Here is a 16030-nt window from a genome sequence, read left to right as displayed (position 1 = left end):
CCTCCCAAGATGTTCTTATTTCTTGTTTCTTTTCCTCATACGTTAGCGCTATTACAGGTGGGAATTTTCCCGTTCCCTTCTTGTTAAGTGCTCTATTGGTGGTAACGTATATCCACTCGTCGGCGTTCTTGATGTGATCCTACTCCGAGAGGAGTATCAGCACCACCGTCTATGTCACGGAAGAGGGCAGCGGGATGCTGCTGAGCGGGCAATCGGCCGAAGAGCTGAGACTGATCTAGTTTGCTATGGCAGTCCTAGAGGAAGAACTGGATACCATCATGGAAGAGTTCGGAGAAGTTTTCAAAGGCATCGGGTACCTGAAGGGAAAGGAAGTGTCCTTACACATCGACTCGTCGGTCCAACCAGTGGCACTGAGGCACAGGCGAATCACGTTCCACCTGAGGCAAAAGGTCGAGGAGGAGCTGGAGGCTCTGGAGAGACAAGGCTTTATCGAAAAGGTCAGCGGGCCAACCCCGTGGGTATCCCCGATCGTCATCGCCAGGAAGCCGAAGCAGCCAGGACAAGTCCGCATCTGTGTGGACATGCGCCTCCCTAACGCCGCGGTCAAGAGGGAGCGACACCTGACGCCCACCATTGATGACATCCTGGGAGAGCTGAACGGGGCCAGGTGGTTTTCGTAGATGGACCTACGATCAGGCTATCACCAGCTACCTGACTCGAGGTACATTACCACGTTCTCCACACATGTGGGCCTCAGACGGTATCGGCGCCTCAACTTCGGCATCTCGAGTGCCGCCGAGGTATTCCAAAATACCAGCAGAGAAGTCCTCAGTGGGCTCCCCGGCGTGCTTAATGTGAGCGACGACCTGCTAATATATGCGTCAACCATAGAGGAACACCGCCAGCGGTTGAGAGGGGTCCTCAAAAGGATTCAGGAGTCAGGCCTGACCCTGCACCGGGAGAAGTGTCAATTCCTGCAGAACAAGATCAGCTTCTTTGGATACACCTTCTCGGACCAAGGGGTGGCCCCGGACAAGGTGAAGGATGTCCAAGACGCCCCAGCCCCGACGAACATCTCAGAGGCCCGGAGTTTCCTGGGCATGGTCAACTTCTGCGGCCGCTTCATTCCGGATCTCTCCAACCTCACCAAACCCCTGAGGGAGCTGACCAAGTCGTCGACCACGTGGCAGTGGGGCCCAGAACAGGAGCAAGCGTTCCAAGCAACGAAGGCGGCCCTGTCTGGGGACACTACCCTCTCGTACTTCGACCCGGCAAAGCCCACCAACGTGGCGGTCGACGCAAGCCCTTTTGGATTGGGAGCGGTATTGACCCAACTCCAGAGCAACGAAGAGTGGGCCCCCATCGCCTATGCCAGCAGGTCCCTGACCGAGACGGAGCAGCGTTACTCGCAAATCGAGCGAGAAGCCATCGCCATCCACTGGGCCTGCCGGCACTTTCATGTGTATGTGTACAGCCATCACTTCACGGTAACAACCGATCACAAGCCCCTCATTCCTCTGTTCCAAGGGTCAGCCTCGAAGCCGCCACCCCGGATCGAAAAGTGGATACTCCAACTACAAGGGTACGACTACCGGGTGGAGTACAAACCAGGGGCCACGAACCCGGCGGATTATCTGTCAAGGCACCCGCGGAAAGCCACAACGGAAGAGAAAGAAGAGGCAGAGGATACCGAGGAGTACGTCCGGTATGTGACAGAGCGGTCACGACCCCTCCCGATGAGCCTGGCCGCAATCATAGAAGCATCAAGAGGTGATGAATGTTGAGAGCAGCGGCGGAGGCCGTCAGGTCGGGAGATTGGAGGACAATCCAAGAGTCGCTAAACAGGAGGACTCGCCAAGCTGGCACTGGAATCCATCTTGAGAGTGAAAAGTGAACTGTCCGTTGACGCCCAAGGATGTCTTCTGCGGGGCCCGAGACTGGTCATGCCGGCCAGCCTCGCTCAACAGGCGGTTGACCTCGCCCACAGGGGGCATCAAGGAATGGTGAAAATGAAGGGCAGGCTCCGAGCCAAAGTATGGTTCCCAGGCATGGATGCGATGGTTGAGCAGGCGGTGAGAACCTGCACGTGGTGCCAAGCAGCAGGACAGCCGGAACGCCCTCACCCGGTGGCGACCGAAGAGAATCCCCTGAGACCGTGGGAGTGTGTGAGCGCCGACTTCGGACATCTCCCAGATGGACGGTACGCGTTAGTCATCATTGATGATTTCACCAAATACCCAGAGGTCGAAATCGTGGGGAGCCAGACAGCCACTGAAGTAATAGCTAAGTTTGAGAACCATCGCCACTCATGGCATATTCGGGGTGGTCAAGACCGACAATGGACCGCCCTTCCAGGGGCAGGAGTTTGCAGAATATCTCAAGAGCTGGGGGGTCCATCACCGCAAAGTAACACCACGGTGGCCCCAAGCCAATGGAGAGGTGGAGAGGTTTATGAGGACACTCAACAAAACCATTCGCACAGCCATGGCTGACGGATCTCCACTGGAGCGGGCGATATACAGTTTCCTGAGGGAATACCGGATGACCCCCCCATGTCACAACAGAGGCAGCGCCAGGAACAGCCACCATGGGAAGAGTCGTAAGTGACACGATCCCGCACCACCCTACTTGGGTTCCGGCACAAGCCACAAATGAAAAGACTCTAGCCAATCGGATGCGCTCGAATGACCATGCTAGCCGACGAAGGGGAGCGAAGGAGTCCACGATACAACGGCAGGATCGAGTGTATGTGAAGGACCGCTACCCAGGCAGCAAGTTCAGACTTCCTTTCGAACCACAACCGTGGATCGTCACCCGCCGGACAGGCACGATGGTGACCGCTCAAAGAGGAGCTGAAACGGTCACTCGAGATGTGTCCTCCTTCAAAAAAGTCCACCCAGGAACACCTTCACGTCCCGGGGCCGAACCAGAGGGGCCCGACCCCGACCAGCTGAGCGGAGATCAGGAGGGGAAGGACGGTCGGAGTGAAGGTGGTGACTCCCAGTCCATCCCAGCCACCCCTGGGGGTAACCTGCCCGGCTGCTCCCCGTCCCGGGAGGAGCCTAACACCCCAAGGCGCAGAACCCCCGAGGTGGCCCTAGCCAGAGGCGGCCAAACCCGCTACAGCCTGCGTTAGAACCCGGCACCGTCGTCCCAGTTGGCGGACTATATGGTGTAACCTGTAAGGACTGGCAGACTGGTAACAGACTCATCGTTGGGTTTTGATTTTTGCATTTTGGTTTGATGTTTTGTAAAGGTTGGAAGGAGTGTAATGTCCGGCACGCGCGAGGTGTTCTAGCCTTCCGCGCTGCCGGGGCGCGCTAGTGCTGACGCGTGACGTCAGACGCTAGCGAGTATAAATAAATAGGCGTGGCCTCGGCGCGGCAGTCGGGAGCCGCGTGTTAAGTGCAAAGTACCGGCTCCTGTGTTTATTTAGCGCTACTGCGCAAGCATGCAATTCATAGTGTTAGGAACGCTACATCTGCCACTCCCGTACTAATGATCCACTGAAGCCCTTCTATTCCTTATTTGTAAATCCCGTATGTAGCGGAGTAACTATTTCCACTTGTGGCCTGCAGGTGTTCTCTGCGTTCAGTTGCTGAGGCACCTCCATCCTCGCTGCGGCCCCCACGACTATAAGTTATCTGAAATCTTCAGTCATTTCCCCCAGACGTCGCAATCAATGGCTGTCAGAGGAGCGTTCTGCCCGAAAGCCCTCGAAGTCCCCTGGCCCTTGCCGCGGCTGGCAAGGCTGTCACTGTGGCAAGAGTGACCTCTCTCATAATGGCCTGCGCGCGCTTGGTCTGCAGTGGCGGGCGCGCGCGTTTCCAGCCACGGCTGCTGGAATTTATTCTGGAAACAAGGCTTTTACTGACCTCTCTACATCTGAAGTAAAAAAAAACAAAATCAAAAACAGTTGCCTGTGCGTCAGGAGCCCGTGTGCCCGGCTGGGCAGAATTAACGCATCCATGTGTGCAGGCTATGGCGGGCAGCATGGGTTCTGAGTTTCCGCTATATATTCCTGTCAGACAATCTGAGGTCAACGCAAGTTGTCCTTGGAGCACGCATTTACTGAATAATCCAGAAGAGAGCGTCGTCTCGCAAATTACTTCATGACGAAGCACTGGACTGAAAAACCATGTCTAATACGCTATCCTCGTATACAAACGGTCTCTTATCTTTTAATTAATGTCTAGTTATGCCGTAATGACGTAGCTGCTCAACTGTAATATTACATTTGACTTTTGACATGACACTGGCTGTAAAAGGCAAACCCCGAAGAAGGCTGGTCACCAAGCAGATTTACAACTGCTCTATAAACTAGGAGAACAGAACTAGCTGAAGTAAACCATCTTTAGCAAAAAGGAGAGATGTATGGCAGATTGTTAGATTTTTGGAGGAATTTCTGCATTTACCACTCTTTATACACTATAGGTATTTTTAAATGACTTGCATTAAACTGCATCAACCTACTAGCTTTAGATTGGGTTTTCCAATTAAGCACTATGGATTTCGCCTTTAGTTTCTATATTTACCACCATACTGGTATATGTTAAGAAGCAGGATACAATTGTTAAAGCCTTTAAGAAGGATAATATGGTGACCACGTAGTATAAGGAATGTATTACATTTAAAGGATATCACAAGTCAATTCAGAGTTTCCTAACCTCATAAAGTAACTCTGTTTCTGGTATTCATCTTCTACAAGTCCACAAAGCTCCTTGGTAACTTGCATTCAGTGCTTAATTTGTAAAAATATAAATGCCAGCGCCCTTCTCAGGAGACCACTGCAGCTCTGCCAATAACAGTACTAGCACAGCTACTAACCATCGCACTCCTTCAAGTGTGACAACTAAGACTATTCTTGGCCACCCAGAGCTATAAGAATCGCGTGGGCGGCAGGCATCATTCATTGTAAAGCGTACTGAATTATTAAACACTGTTGTTGTGTTCGTTCATTTCAAAATTAGACGGACAGTGTCACGATGTGGTGGACTGTCATTATTGCTGGTGTTGAGAAGTAAGTGTCGGTGTCGAGCCTTCGAAACCACCAGCTCAAATTAAGCACAGTTTGTATTTATCCTTCTAATGCAAGGCTCCCTGTATCTCCTGTACATCAGTAAACCATCTTTGGGACTGCAGCGGTCAAATGTTAAGATTGCGAGATGCATGAGAATGCTTCCCAAGGTCATTACGGGGCAGTACTGGTCAAACAAGATACTAGCTCCCCACACCACTACCACTATTCAGAGGGGAGGGGGAGTAAGTGCTCAAACAGGCAGCCTGCTTCCTATACTTCAGAAACTCCCACAAATAGCCTAGTCAGACAGGGTGTCCATCACAAAAGAAGACATGGCAACAGCTGAAAATCACTAGGCAAGTAGAGAACGAAGCACTGCTGGCGGCTCCACTCCCATATTTCCACCAAACGTCGGCCCACAAGCAAAATGGACAGTGCTCCTCTGGTGGCCCTGTCAAATATTGCAATACCTGATCTCTGCTCCCTGTATAGGAAATGCTAAGTGCTGGAAATGAAAAAAAAAATACTCCTGCAATAGCATGAGTTGGAGTTCGAGGTGTGACAGTAGAAATGAGGCAGAGTCCTGAAGATCAGGGTCTGACAGTCAACTTGAACATTTTTTTTATATATATTTTTTTAATCCCCACATAGCAATTGACAACAAGGACCAACGTGAAAGTAAATCTGCACTGAGATTCTTAATTGGGTACAAAGTATCTTAAAAAGTTAAGGCACCTGCTGAAGAAATTTTTGGGTAGTCCGCAATTTCTAGGGTATAGTAATAGAAAAATAACTCTGGTGGTTAATGCACTTACTGGAGAAATCTGCAGTATATTCACAAGTTTTACTCGCAAAAATAGCATTAGAGGGTTAATGTGTCTGCTCAGAATCACAACTTGCAACTTATAGGTCACAGATTTGTATTTTAAGTAGACCGCTCAGTGGGTTAGTGCTTTTGCTGCAGAGATCCGTGTTTTACCTTGCAGTTCACAAGTTCTAATCCTTCTAATATAGCTCAGTGAGTTTTGATCTGTCACCATGGGGCTGCACGTAAACTGCTAAATGTAAGTGTGGAAACGTTTTTTTTTTTCCACGCTTTCATTTTTCTAAAGTTTCTAAAAAGGTTTCTTTTGGGTAGCAATTCAGATTTATTAGTAAGTGCTATATAATGTTGATTAGTGTAATTACTTGTCTAGCCAGATATATCTGACATTCTTACAGTGCACCCGATATTTGTTATATACAAAGCTTGAAAACTCAAAAACCTACTTGTCTAGTGAGAAGCTGGATATCTTTTATTTCCTCGATGGCATGGGCATAAGTGTTAATCTCCAGCTTGCTCCCAGCAGGATGAGATTCAAACAAAAGAATTTCCAATGGCCGTTTAAGTGAGTTGTTTGTGTTAGGCCCAGCTGAAATTGAAAGTAAGAGGCCTCCCTCACCTGCAGCTTGCTGCTTTTAATATACAGCTGCAAAGTGCGGGTGCTGCTGAACGTGTTCTGGTATTGGTAAATGACACCCGTACACTGTCAGCACATATCTGATAGAGACTACTAGCCACAGATTCCTTAACGTAGAATTATCCCCAGGCGTGAGACTGGATCCGGAAATTTTTTGCCACAGCATCTCTGTGCACCGGGGGCCGTACCACCCCACCCGGCCTGACGTCGTCTGAGGATGTGACGTCAGCGAAGTCACAGAAGTCCCACCCCGGCTCGCTGACATCAGTCTCCTTCTTTTCCACGTGCAACGCGGATCCGGAGTGTGCTCCTTGGCCTGTTTTCAGGTCTCTTTTGCGCCTTGAGTTGGGAACAGCGTGCAATGCCTTCAGGCTTCAAGACGTGTGCTTCTTGTGCACGTCAGATGTCGGCGACAGACCCTCACACTATTTGTATGTGGTGTTTGAGCGAGCACCATGAATCTACGGACTGCAAGGCTTGTCAGCATCTCAAGCCGAAGTCCCGGCGGGAGCGCCGGATGAAGTTGCTGTCGGCCCGCTTGTCCAGATCGGTCTCGCCGCAGTGTCTGTCTCCTACCTCGGACGGGTTCAGAGGGCTGCCGTTTCCAGCTGCGGCATCGTCCTTCGCTGAGGCCCCATGGGTGTCGTTCGCCCGCCGGTAAGTCTTGCAGCTTGCCAACGAGTCCCTGTCCTCCTTCAGCAGAGGGTGCCGGTCCCTCCCGGGACGTGCGTCCTCGCCCGTCGCCACCCTATCCGCCGTTTCCCAGCATTGGGGCGATGAGGGCCCAGATAAAAGCCTACGCTACAGTTCTGCAGGCTTCCTTGGGCCCTCTTCCTCCTCTTCCTGCGACGTCCGTGGATACCTCTCCGTGCGCGGGGCCTTCTGCGGACTCCGATGAGTTCGGCTTCAGGTTTTGGAGGTGTGGTGCCGTCAAGGTGCGGCCCTTTGGGGTTCCCCTCTTCGGCCCATGGCATCCCGGCCTCGCCGCAAAGCCCTGCGGGGTTCCCTGCAGTGTTGCAGGAGGTCGCGGGGACTCAGGGCTCACCCCCAAGTCCCCCTTGGTCCTCTGGGCAGGCGGCTGTCTTCCCGGAGGCCGAGCCGACGCCTCTCCGGCGTCAACGGCTTTCCTCCCCGGCGCTGGCGGTGCCACGGGTGGAAGCCGGGACCCGGGACGCTTCTCCTGGCCCCTCGCGGTCCTCGGCGCAGGCGGCTGCCTCATTGGGGGTCGAGCCGGCGCCTTCTCGGCGCTGTTCATTGGCCGTTTCGGCTCCGACCCTGCCCCCCCTCTCTCCGATGAGGCACCTGGTGGTGGAGGTCGGCCCGGCGCCCCTGGGTGACACTTCGGCGCCGGTCGAGGACTCACCGGTGCCTGTGGTGGACTCACCGGCGCCGTCCCGACTTCGATCGTCTACTCTTCTCCGGATGTCCCTTCCTCTCCGGAGGGCTGTCGTCTCCTTGGCTCCTCTTCACCGGAGACTGGGCGCCGCATCGTGGCCTTTAAGCTGGCAGATTCCTGGGTGGGTTCTACGCCGTCTCCACGTCCACAGCTCTCGGAACCGCTTTTCCGCTCCCTACAGTTGTCTGCCCCGCAGGCTTCTCCGCCCTCTCCAGAGACCCCTCAGGTTCCCCACTCGTCCGTGGGTTTTCCATCTTACAGGGGCTGGGCTTTTCTCCCTCCAGCAGGGGACGGGCGTCTTAGTTTGCAGCCTTCGCCCACGGAAGAGTTGCTTCCCCCCCCCCCCCCCCCTGACACCCTGTGGAGGCGAGTGTGGCCTTTGTCCAGACCATTTCCACGGCCACTGGCATTTTGCAGATGGGCAATCCGGTTGCTCCACTCCCTACGGACCACTTATTGGAGGTTCTCCACCAGGGCTCTGGTGGAGGGGAGCCGCTTCTCCCTTTTGAAGCGTCGCTCCACAACTCTCTTATGGGGGATCCGGTGCCTCAACCGCTCCTTTAACGCCACCGTCCTGCTCCACAAGATCCAGTCTGCCTTTTTTCCCACCCCTCTGCCCAGGGCCCTGTCCTGCGGGCTGCTTTCCGTCCTTGCCTTCAGTGCTGCTCCCGCCATCACGGGAGGCCCGGTGGCTGGACTCCTGGGGACGTAACATTTTCGCCTCCACTAGCGCTGCTCTGCGTGCACTCTACACACTGTGTATTGGCCAGGGCTACTTCTGACCTGTGGGATTCCGCGGAGTCCCTTCTGTCTCGCGCCTCCCAAGAGGGTGCCCGCGCTGATCTGCGGCACCATGTGCGGGATGGTCAGGAGTTAGCTACATTCATTCTCCATTCAGCCTTGGACATCTGATTCCCTCGGCCGCGCTATGGTGAGTTCTGTGGCCCTCCGCTGCCATGCTTGGTTGCGGGATGGTGTCTTTCCAGAGAATGTTCGGGAGCGTCTTGTGGATTTACCTTTTGATGGGACTCTGTTGTTTCCCACCCACGTGGACTCCGCTATTCAGACACTCCTTGCGGGGCTCCGTCCCACTCCCACCTCTGTAAGCTTCGGTTGGTCGGTCCTCCGGCGTATTATGGGAGGCGTTAATCCCACCTTTCTCTTTGGGGCCTTATGTTTCGGTTGGCCCGTTGTGTGCTGTGTGCGGCTTGGAATGCCTTCAAGGTCCTTCAGTTGGCCCCTCTATTCTTTTGGCTGCTGGTTCAGCCCTTCAGCTTGTGGTGAGCATTTTTGCTGTTAAGTGCAGCTGTTTAGGTCCTCAGGTTGGACCCTTTGTGTCTTTTTTGGCTGATTGGTAAGCAGTCTGTGGTGTTTTCCACAGGTCTTTTCGGTTCTTGACCTCTGCTGCGGGTTTCCCTAAGAGGTGTTTCCCTGTTTTTGTTTAGGGACCATTCATATCCTAGGTGGGGTAATTGTTGGCTATTGTATAGCCCTGTCTTAAACTAGGCGGGCGTGGATACCTTCTCAGGTTCCTCGCGCTTTCCTGGCGTCACAGTTTACCGCTTGGTGCGGTCTTTCTCTCTCTCTCTTTTCTTCCGCCTTTACGCAGTTTGTGCTGCTCCAGGTTTGTTCCGCTCAGTATCCGAGGGTGTTTCTATCCTTCTTCTATAGGGTTCCTTCCCTCTTCGCCTCTGGATCGCCGGACCGACCTTGTCATGCTGATTACAGCCTTGTGCGGTCCTTCTCAAGGGCTTGTTCTGGGGGTCCCTTGCCTCTGTCTCCGTCTTGCGCTCGACTTGTTCTGAGCTGCTGCTTCATAGTATTTGCCAGCTGTATGCTGCGCGCGCCTGGTAGTTTTGGTCCCCCTCCGTGGGCCTCGCCGTGTCAGCGTGTGCTCCTGTCCCTTGTTTGTTGGAGCTTTGCGCATCTGTCTTCTTTCTCACGTCTGCGCTTCTCGACTGTGGAACCGTTCCGGCCTTGTTCCCTGCTTCGGGATAGACACCCATTCAGCTGTCGACTTTGCTGTGTGCGCTCCTTGGGCGGGCTCTGCCTCCGTTCCTCCTCTTTTCCTTGGCTTTGAGGGTGGTTCTTTTCTTCCTCTGGGTTTTCTGGCAGATGCCCTTTGCTCCTCGGGTAGACTTGTGGTATCCTGGCCTTCCCTTCTCCTTGTTCTTGCTTACTTCTGCTTGGAGGGGACTGGGCCGTCCTTCCTGTCCCATGACACATCCCCTGTTGGGGCCATGTGTTCTTCCAAGCTGGTGAGTTTCTCTCGCATACCCTCCTCCCCTCTGGGTATGGCTAGGGAATCTATTCTACGTTAAGGAATCTGCGGCTAGTAGTCTCTATCAGATGTACAAGTTAGTTACCTTCGGTAACAATGTATCTGGTAGAGACGATTCTAGCCACAGATTCCTTCACGGCCCGCCCTTGCTCCCCGTTCTGCGAGGACCCTTCAGCTTGGTCTTCTGCACTCGCCTCCCTCTGGGTGCCCTCTTTCAGTTCCTCCGTGGCGGGATGCTTCGTTCTGTTTTTGTTCCACTCCTTCTTTTGTGGTAATTGAACAGTAGGTTCATGTGTACGTTTGTATCCCTGCACCCTGGTTATTCTAGTGTGAGGCCTACTCATACTCTTCTCCCTTTTTTCATTGCTTGGGGTTTCTGACTCCTCTGCAGTCATCTGGGTTGGGGTCTCTTGGCTGTGCCTCAGCCCTTAGCTCTTTACAGGGGATACGACACTCCTTCAAGGGGTTGTCTTGGGGCGATTTGTCGTTACTCATCTGTTCCGGCCTTGTTGCCTTTCACTGTTATAGATTGTGGTTGCAGCCTTTGTTGTCTGCCACGACATTTTTCACATGTTTTTTCTGCCTCCAGGAAGGATATCGCCTTCGCTTTGCAGGGTTGCTTCTCTGAGCGGTGCTCTGCTCCTTCCTTTCCATAACTTTCAGTAACGCAGTGCTTGGCACTGTCCCTAATGGTGCTGTTCCTCACCATTCACTTCTCCCTTTTTGTTTCACTGATTTTTTTCGCACACTGTTCCCCTACTCTCACAGTTTTGTTTGTGATGGCTCCGCATTGTGGCACGGAAAAGTTCTCCGAAGAAAACTGACGTCAGCACGCCGGGGTGAGACTTATGTGACCTTGCTGACGTCACGTCCGCGGACGACGTCAGGGCGGGGTCGCGTGGTACCGCCCATGGCGCGCAGAGATGCTGTGTTTAAAATTTTCCAGATTCAGTCTCACGCCTGGGGATAAATTCTAGGTTAAAGTATCTGCGGCTAGAATCGTCTCTACCAGATACATAGTTACCGAAGGTAAGTAACTTGTACTTCACTGCGGCCAGCCCTAATAATTTAAAAAGGGAGAGTCCTAGAACACCACAAAAATTCATATCGATTGAATTGATAAATTGATTCCACTAGGGACCTCCCAGTATATTCCAATAACCAACTGTTCCGTTTTTTTATTAGTCACTGTATAATATGTCACTGTTGGTTTTGGTCACTACCCTGGGGCACGAAAGTCACTTGGACCACTTGTTAACCCGTATATAGTGTGAATACACAGTAATAGTTTTTAAAACATTTTTTTCTATGAATGTTGTTTGCAAAATAAAAACTACGCCCATTTTTGGCTGAAGTGGGCTTGAGAGAAATTCATTGTTTGTGGGCTTCAATTCTAAATTCTTTGATCCTATATTTAGCTAATTTACCAACAGAGTTAAACGGATATAACTCCCAATTCTAACAAAAAAAATTGAAGTTTGTCTAAAGGAATACTTGTTATAATATTTCCCACATCTGTTGTTTAAATGAGTTCCTTGTGAACATTGTTTTTTTGGCTGGTTAGCTATAACCAGTTAACAGGGACATATGGGTTGCTCTTGTTCTTTGTATGAACAGCCCTGATCATAGCCACAAGATCTCGAATCCGGATGGAGACTCTCAATTCCCACCATGTCAAATGTGCTTCTTATTGGTTTAGCTTACTTGAGGAATGATGGTGATTCTGCTCAAAGAACATAGGACTAGGAATCCCAAACCTGGACTGTGGCCTGGCATACTGCATGAACTATAGTGTGCTCTGCACTTGACAGGAACTGTGCTTTGGTAATATTCAGGCTGCACTGTACTCTGACAATACCTAACCAGCATAGTCCTGGCATACATAATTCGCAATATGCTTTTGGGAATAGTTGACCTGCATTGTAGTCTAGTAAAACTTGACCTGCACCGTGATTTGCTCAGAGCTAACAAGAATTGTCCTCTGATAATCTCACCTGCACTGTGCTCTGCGAATAGCCATTCTACACTGTCCTCTTCCAATGTCTGTCATGCACCGTGCTCTGCCAATATCCAATCTACACTGTCCTCCGCTGAGGTCTAACCAGAATCACACCCTGCCAATACCTTTCTACACTGTCCTCTGAAAAGCTCCAACTTCCACCCAGCTTTGTCAATACATAATGCACACTGTCTTCTGGCAGTAGCTAGCATTCACCATGTGTCACCTAAATTGTACTCGGATCTGAAAACACCTAACTTGAATTAGAAGTTAATTGTTCCTCTGACATTAAAAATAACACGTAAGACATACTTTGTTCTACTCGCGACAGGCGAGCCTGACTTGCATAATGCTGAGTTCACAGTTGAATTGCATTGTACAGTGTTGGTGGTTCTGGGCAGGCTGGCACCGAACTCTCTTAATTTGGTAGTTTCACCTTGATCATTCAACTGTGGACAAGCTAGGACAGAGATGTATTCAAGTCCGACTAGATTCACTTAGTTTAGTCTCGTGCCCTGAGTAGGCTTGGGAAGAGCTATATTTTACTCTAGGCAGGAGCTGAACGAGCTGTACCTGACTCTGTAGCAGTTTTTGACTCTGGGCAGTCTCAACTAGTGCTAGGCTAGCCTGTGAACAGACTCACCGAGAATTAGACAGGGTTTTCGGCATACGCGCTGAGAGCTGGAAAGCTTTTGGTAAAACTCAGTGATCCAGGACTAGAGTGGATTCAAACAGCGTGTGGCAGAACAGTGGGTATGCTTCCTTGCAGTGAGAGGAGACTCCGGGCAGACTCACTGAAACGTGTAAAGGATTATCGGTAGACCTGAACCGCGCCAGAACAGACTGTAGTGAGATCAAAATCTGTGTGCATCGTGTAAATCTTAGATTAGGGGTCTCTTTTCCTTTCCCAGGGGGTCCCAACCCATAAAGAATCAATGACCTGGAATGGAGCCAAACAATCCCATCAAGCCACACTGTTGCGTAAGATATATGCTAAGCAGAATGATCTGAAAAATGTGATGCATCCTGTGAACTGCGATTGGGACGCAGTGCTTCCGCAAAACAAATGAATGAGAAAGTAGTGCACTCAAATACGGATATTACCAAGTGGTAAGGGTACTATTGTACAGGAGAGCAAAACCGTTTTTTGACACTCAGTACCAGTTTTATTGTTCCACTTGCGTCCGTTGACATTTCAATCCATGTTTAACCAATCCCAGGGTTATCATCAAAACTTAAGGAGCATCTAAAAACTAGTTCTAAAGAAGCAGTGCCTGCCTTCAAATGATTCTGTTCTACATCCACTGAAACCACAATAAAGTTGCATGGCAAAACTACAGTGAATCCTAAAAGAAGCAAGAAATATGCATGGTACGCTGTAACTGCTTCTATCATTCAGGTAGATCAGCTGATATGTCACTCTTTAATCCACAGCAAGAGAGTAATCGGAGAAGACTGGCACAGAGCTAGACAGGACACTAGGCAAATTCACCAGGCTGGCATGTAGTTTGGTCTGATTCACAGGACTGGCTTGGATTCTGGGTAGGCTTTCAGAACCGGCTTGGGTTCTGGGCAGACTTACAGGGTAGAATTGGTTCCTTGGCATGCCCTGCGTATGGAGGACTGCATCACTGGTGTACGGCTAGCTGGGCCTTCATATGGCCACCACTTTTTTTGTTAACAAATTAATATGTTCTTTTCATTTGGGAGCTGCCTTTCAACACGTGCTGCAAGCAGGGCTTGAAGTCGGACGAAAAAACTGTGGGGGGGGGGGTGTCTCGAGGGGGCGTGGCCAATGCAATTAGGGCGTGACTTAAAAACACATAAGCTAAAAGTTTGTGCCTAGCGTACGTGTGCCGCCCGACTGGTATTTTGCTGTTTCTGTCATTGCATCCAGATATGTGACACAAAAAGTAACATCACACCTAAAACAAGTCAGGGCTTTTGTCTTTGTCAATGGTTGTTAGTTGCATAAGATAAATAAGCAGCAACTGTGGCTTGTATATAATATTGAAGAAGCTTCCACATAAAGCCCTGGTGACACCACGACAATGTTGCTGCTCCTGAGTTCCGAAAAGAGAAGAGAAATCCAGAGAGAAAATGACTCTCTTTAAAGTATTTCCCTCCCCTAAAAAACAGAGCCCGATAGAGACCAGTTTCGAGGCCTCCTTAAAAACACTGCCGGTGCTCAGACCCGGTGAGACCCCGCCCACTTTAAGCCCTGGCTGCAAGGCTTTGCACTGTGCTCTAACTCAGGAGAACTAGCTAAACCACTCCACCTCTGTCCACAATGTGTAGGAGAGTCTCCCGGGCCAATGACCTGAGGCTTCAGAATTCACTGGCCTTGTTCTCTTGTTCTTACCACAGTTTTGATCCTGCTGGGAAAGACGTCTTGGTAAGTAAGTAATCGCTTATTTGTTTGCTCGAGTCCCCACAGAGCGTCAGCACTTTAAATCTCAAATGTAGATTATAATCCTTTATGTAAGACTCTCATAGCTGATATGCTGTACATTGGATACACTATCAATTTACCTTTTGGCTCTTCTCAAGACTTCAATATGTTGACAGACTGACAGGCTTTCAGGACTGCACATCTGCAGTTGTGTATAAAATCTCATTGTGAAAGCTCTTCTCCTTTGCATCTTAGACACCTTTGCTGACTGACGACAAAATGCTCCTGTTCTGAAGCCATCTCAGATTATGTTCCTTTCGGAGCTGAAAAAAGTGATGCGTATTCTGTTTTTCAGGTGGAACTGGAACGTGGGAAGACCCTTCACATTAAAGCGCTGGCTTTGGGAGACCTCACCAAGAATGGTCAGCGAGAGGTGTTCTTCGAACTAAATGGACAGCTGCGCTCCGTGCTGGTCAAGGACACCCAGGCCATGAAGGTAAGAAGGTGGTGCTGAACCATCAGCTGTGAGAAACTGGGTGGATCTGTGGTGAGGGATCTGCTGGAGCTGCAGGAAGATGTTGCAAGAGCTCTCTTCTTATGGCAGCAACTCCTGCCTGTATAGGAGGCACACTTGATGCAGCTACTCAGGACAGTGTTTTGGAAACCTTCTGCACGTCCCTACTAACAGAAAATCCGTAGAACAGGATTTGTTTCCATAGGGAGAGACGGGCCGTGAAAACACATCCTCAAGGAAGCCTTTTTGAAACGCTAATTGATATCCTCTGGGAAGAAATTCTGATACTGAAGCATTCACATATAAGTAATATTCCACATTAAAAAAGATTCAATTAGCTAGGAAATGGTGGGCTCGTGGGACTGGTTGACATTCTCAACCTATCTGGCTTGCAAATAAACACTCCGCTGACCAGGATGTAGGAGGCAGAGGGCAATTCAAAAATTAACCCAAGTTATTTGCGCCTTAAAGCAAGTTTGGTTATTTATGGTTCTTTGTAAGGCACAGCGCATGGGTGTTACCTAGGCCCTGCAGGCAAGATGCCCCCATTCAGCTCAAGGTCTATGAATTTCTGTGAGAAATGGGCACCACTGGGGCTCTCAACCCATTCTGCAGGTGTTGGCATCATTTTGTGTTACACCATTGGAGCAGCGTATGCCCTCAAGGAGACTTTCGGTGCTTATCGGACAAATTCTGCTAATAGTGGGAAACGTTTAGGTACCCTCCACATTTGTTCTGTATGAATAATGGGGGTTGGGGGGTGGATATGCCCACTGATAAAGTTTAGAGTCCAGATAGCCAGGTTTCTGACGTGAACCTACACAGAGTCCACACTGACCCACACAATGCTCTTTGGTATCCTCTGGACAAACTTGGAGCAATTTGGACAATGTTTTTGAATGCCATGCGCAGTAACTTGGAAAAAATATAGTTCGATTTAACCCCAAAAAAACAACCAAGAAAAGAAATATGTTTTATGGTTGTAGCTACTTGAATTTATTTTGCTG

The 16030-nt window shown here is 50.4% G+C and overlaps 1 protein-coding gene across 4 annotated transcripts in view; it reads left to right on the top strand.

Annotated features, from left to right (window-relative positions):
• PC (pyruvate carboxylase) overlaps positions 1-16030 on the top strand; it is a 2056240-nt gene that overhangs the window by 1998035 nt on the left and 42175 nt on the right. For all 4 annotated transcript variants that reach the window (XM_085625491.1, XM_085625492.1, XM_085625493.1 and 1 more), the window contains one exon: positions 14865-15005. In XM_085625491.1, coding sequence (XP_085481617.1) covers positions 14865-15005 — 141 coding nt within the window. The remainder of the gene's footprint in view (positions 1-14864; positions 15006-16030) is intronic.

This window comes from Triturus cristatus, chromosome 9, assembly GCF_964204655.1.
Source record: "Triturus cristatus chromosome 9, aTriCri1.1, whole genome shotgun sequence".
Taxonomy (NCBI): Eukaryota; Metazoa; Chordata; class Amphibia; order Caudata; family Salamandridae; genus Triturus; species Triturus cristatus.
The sequence above is the reverse complement of the archived record's forward strand: the minus strand, read 5'-3'. Positions and strand labels throughout refer to the sequence as shown.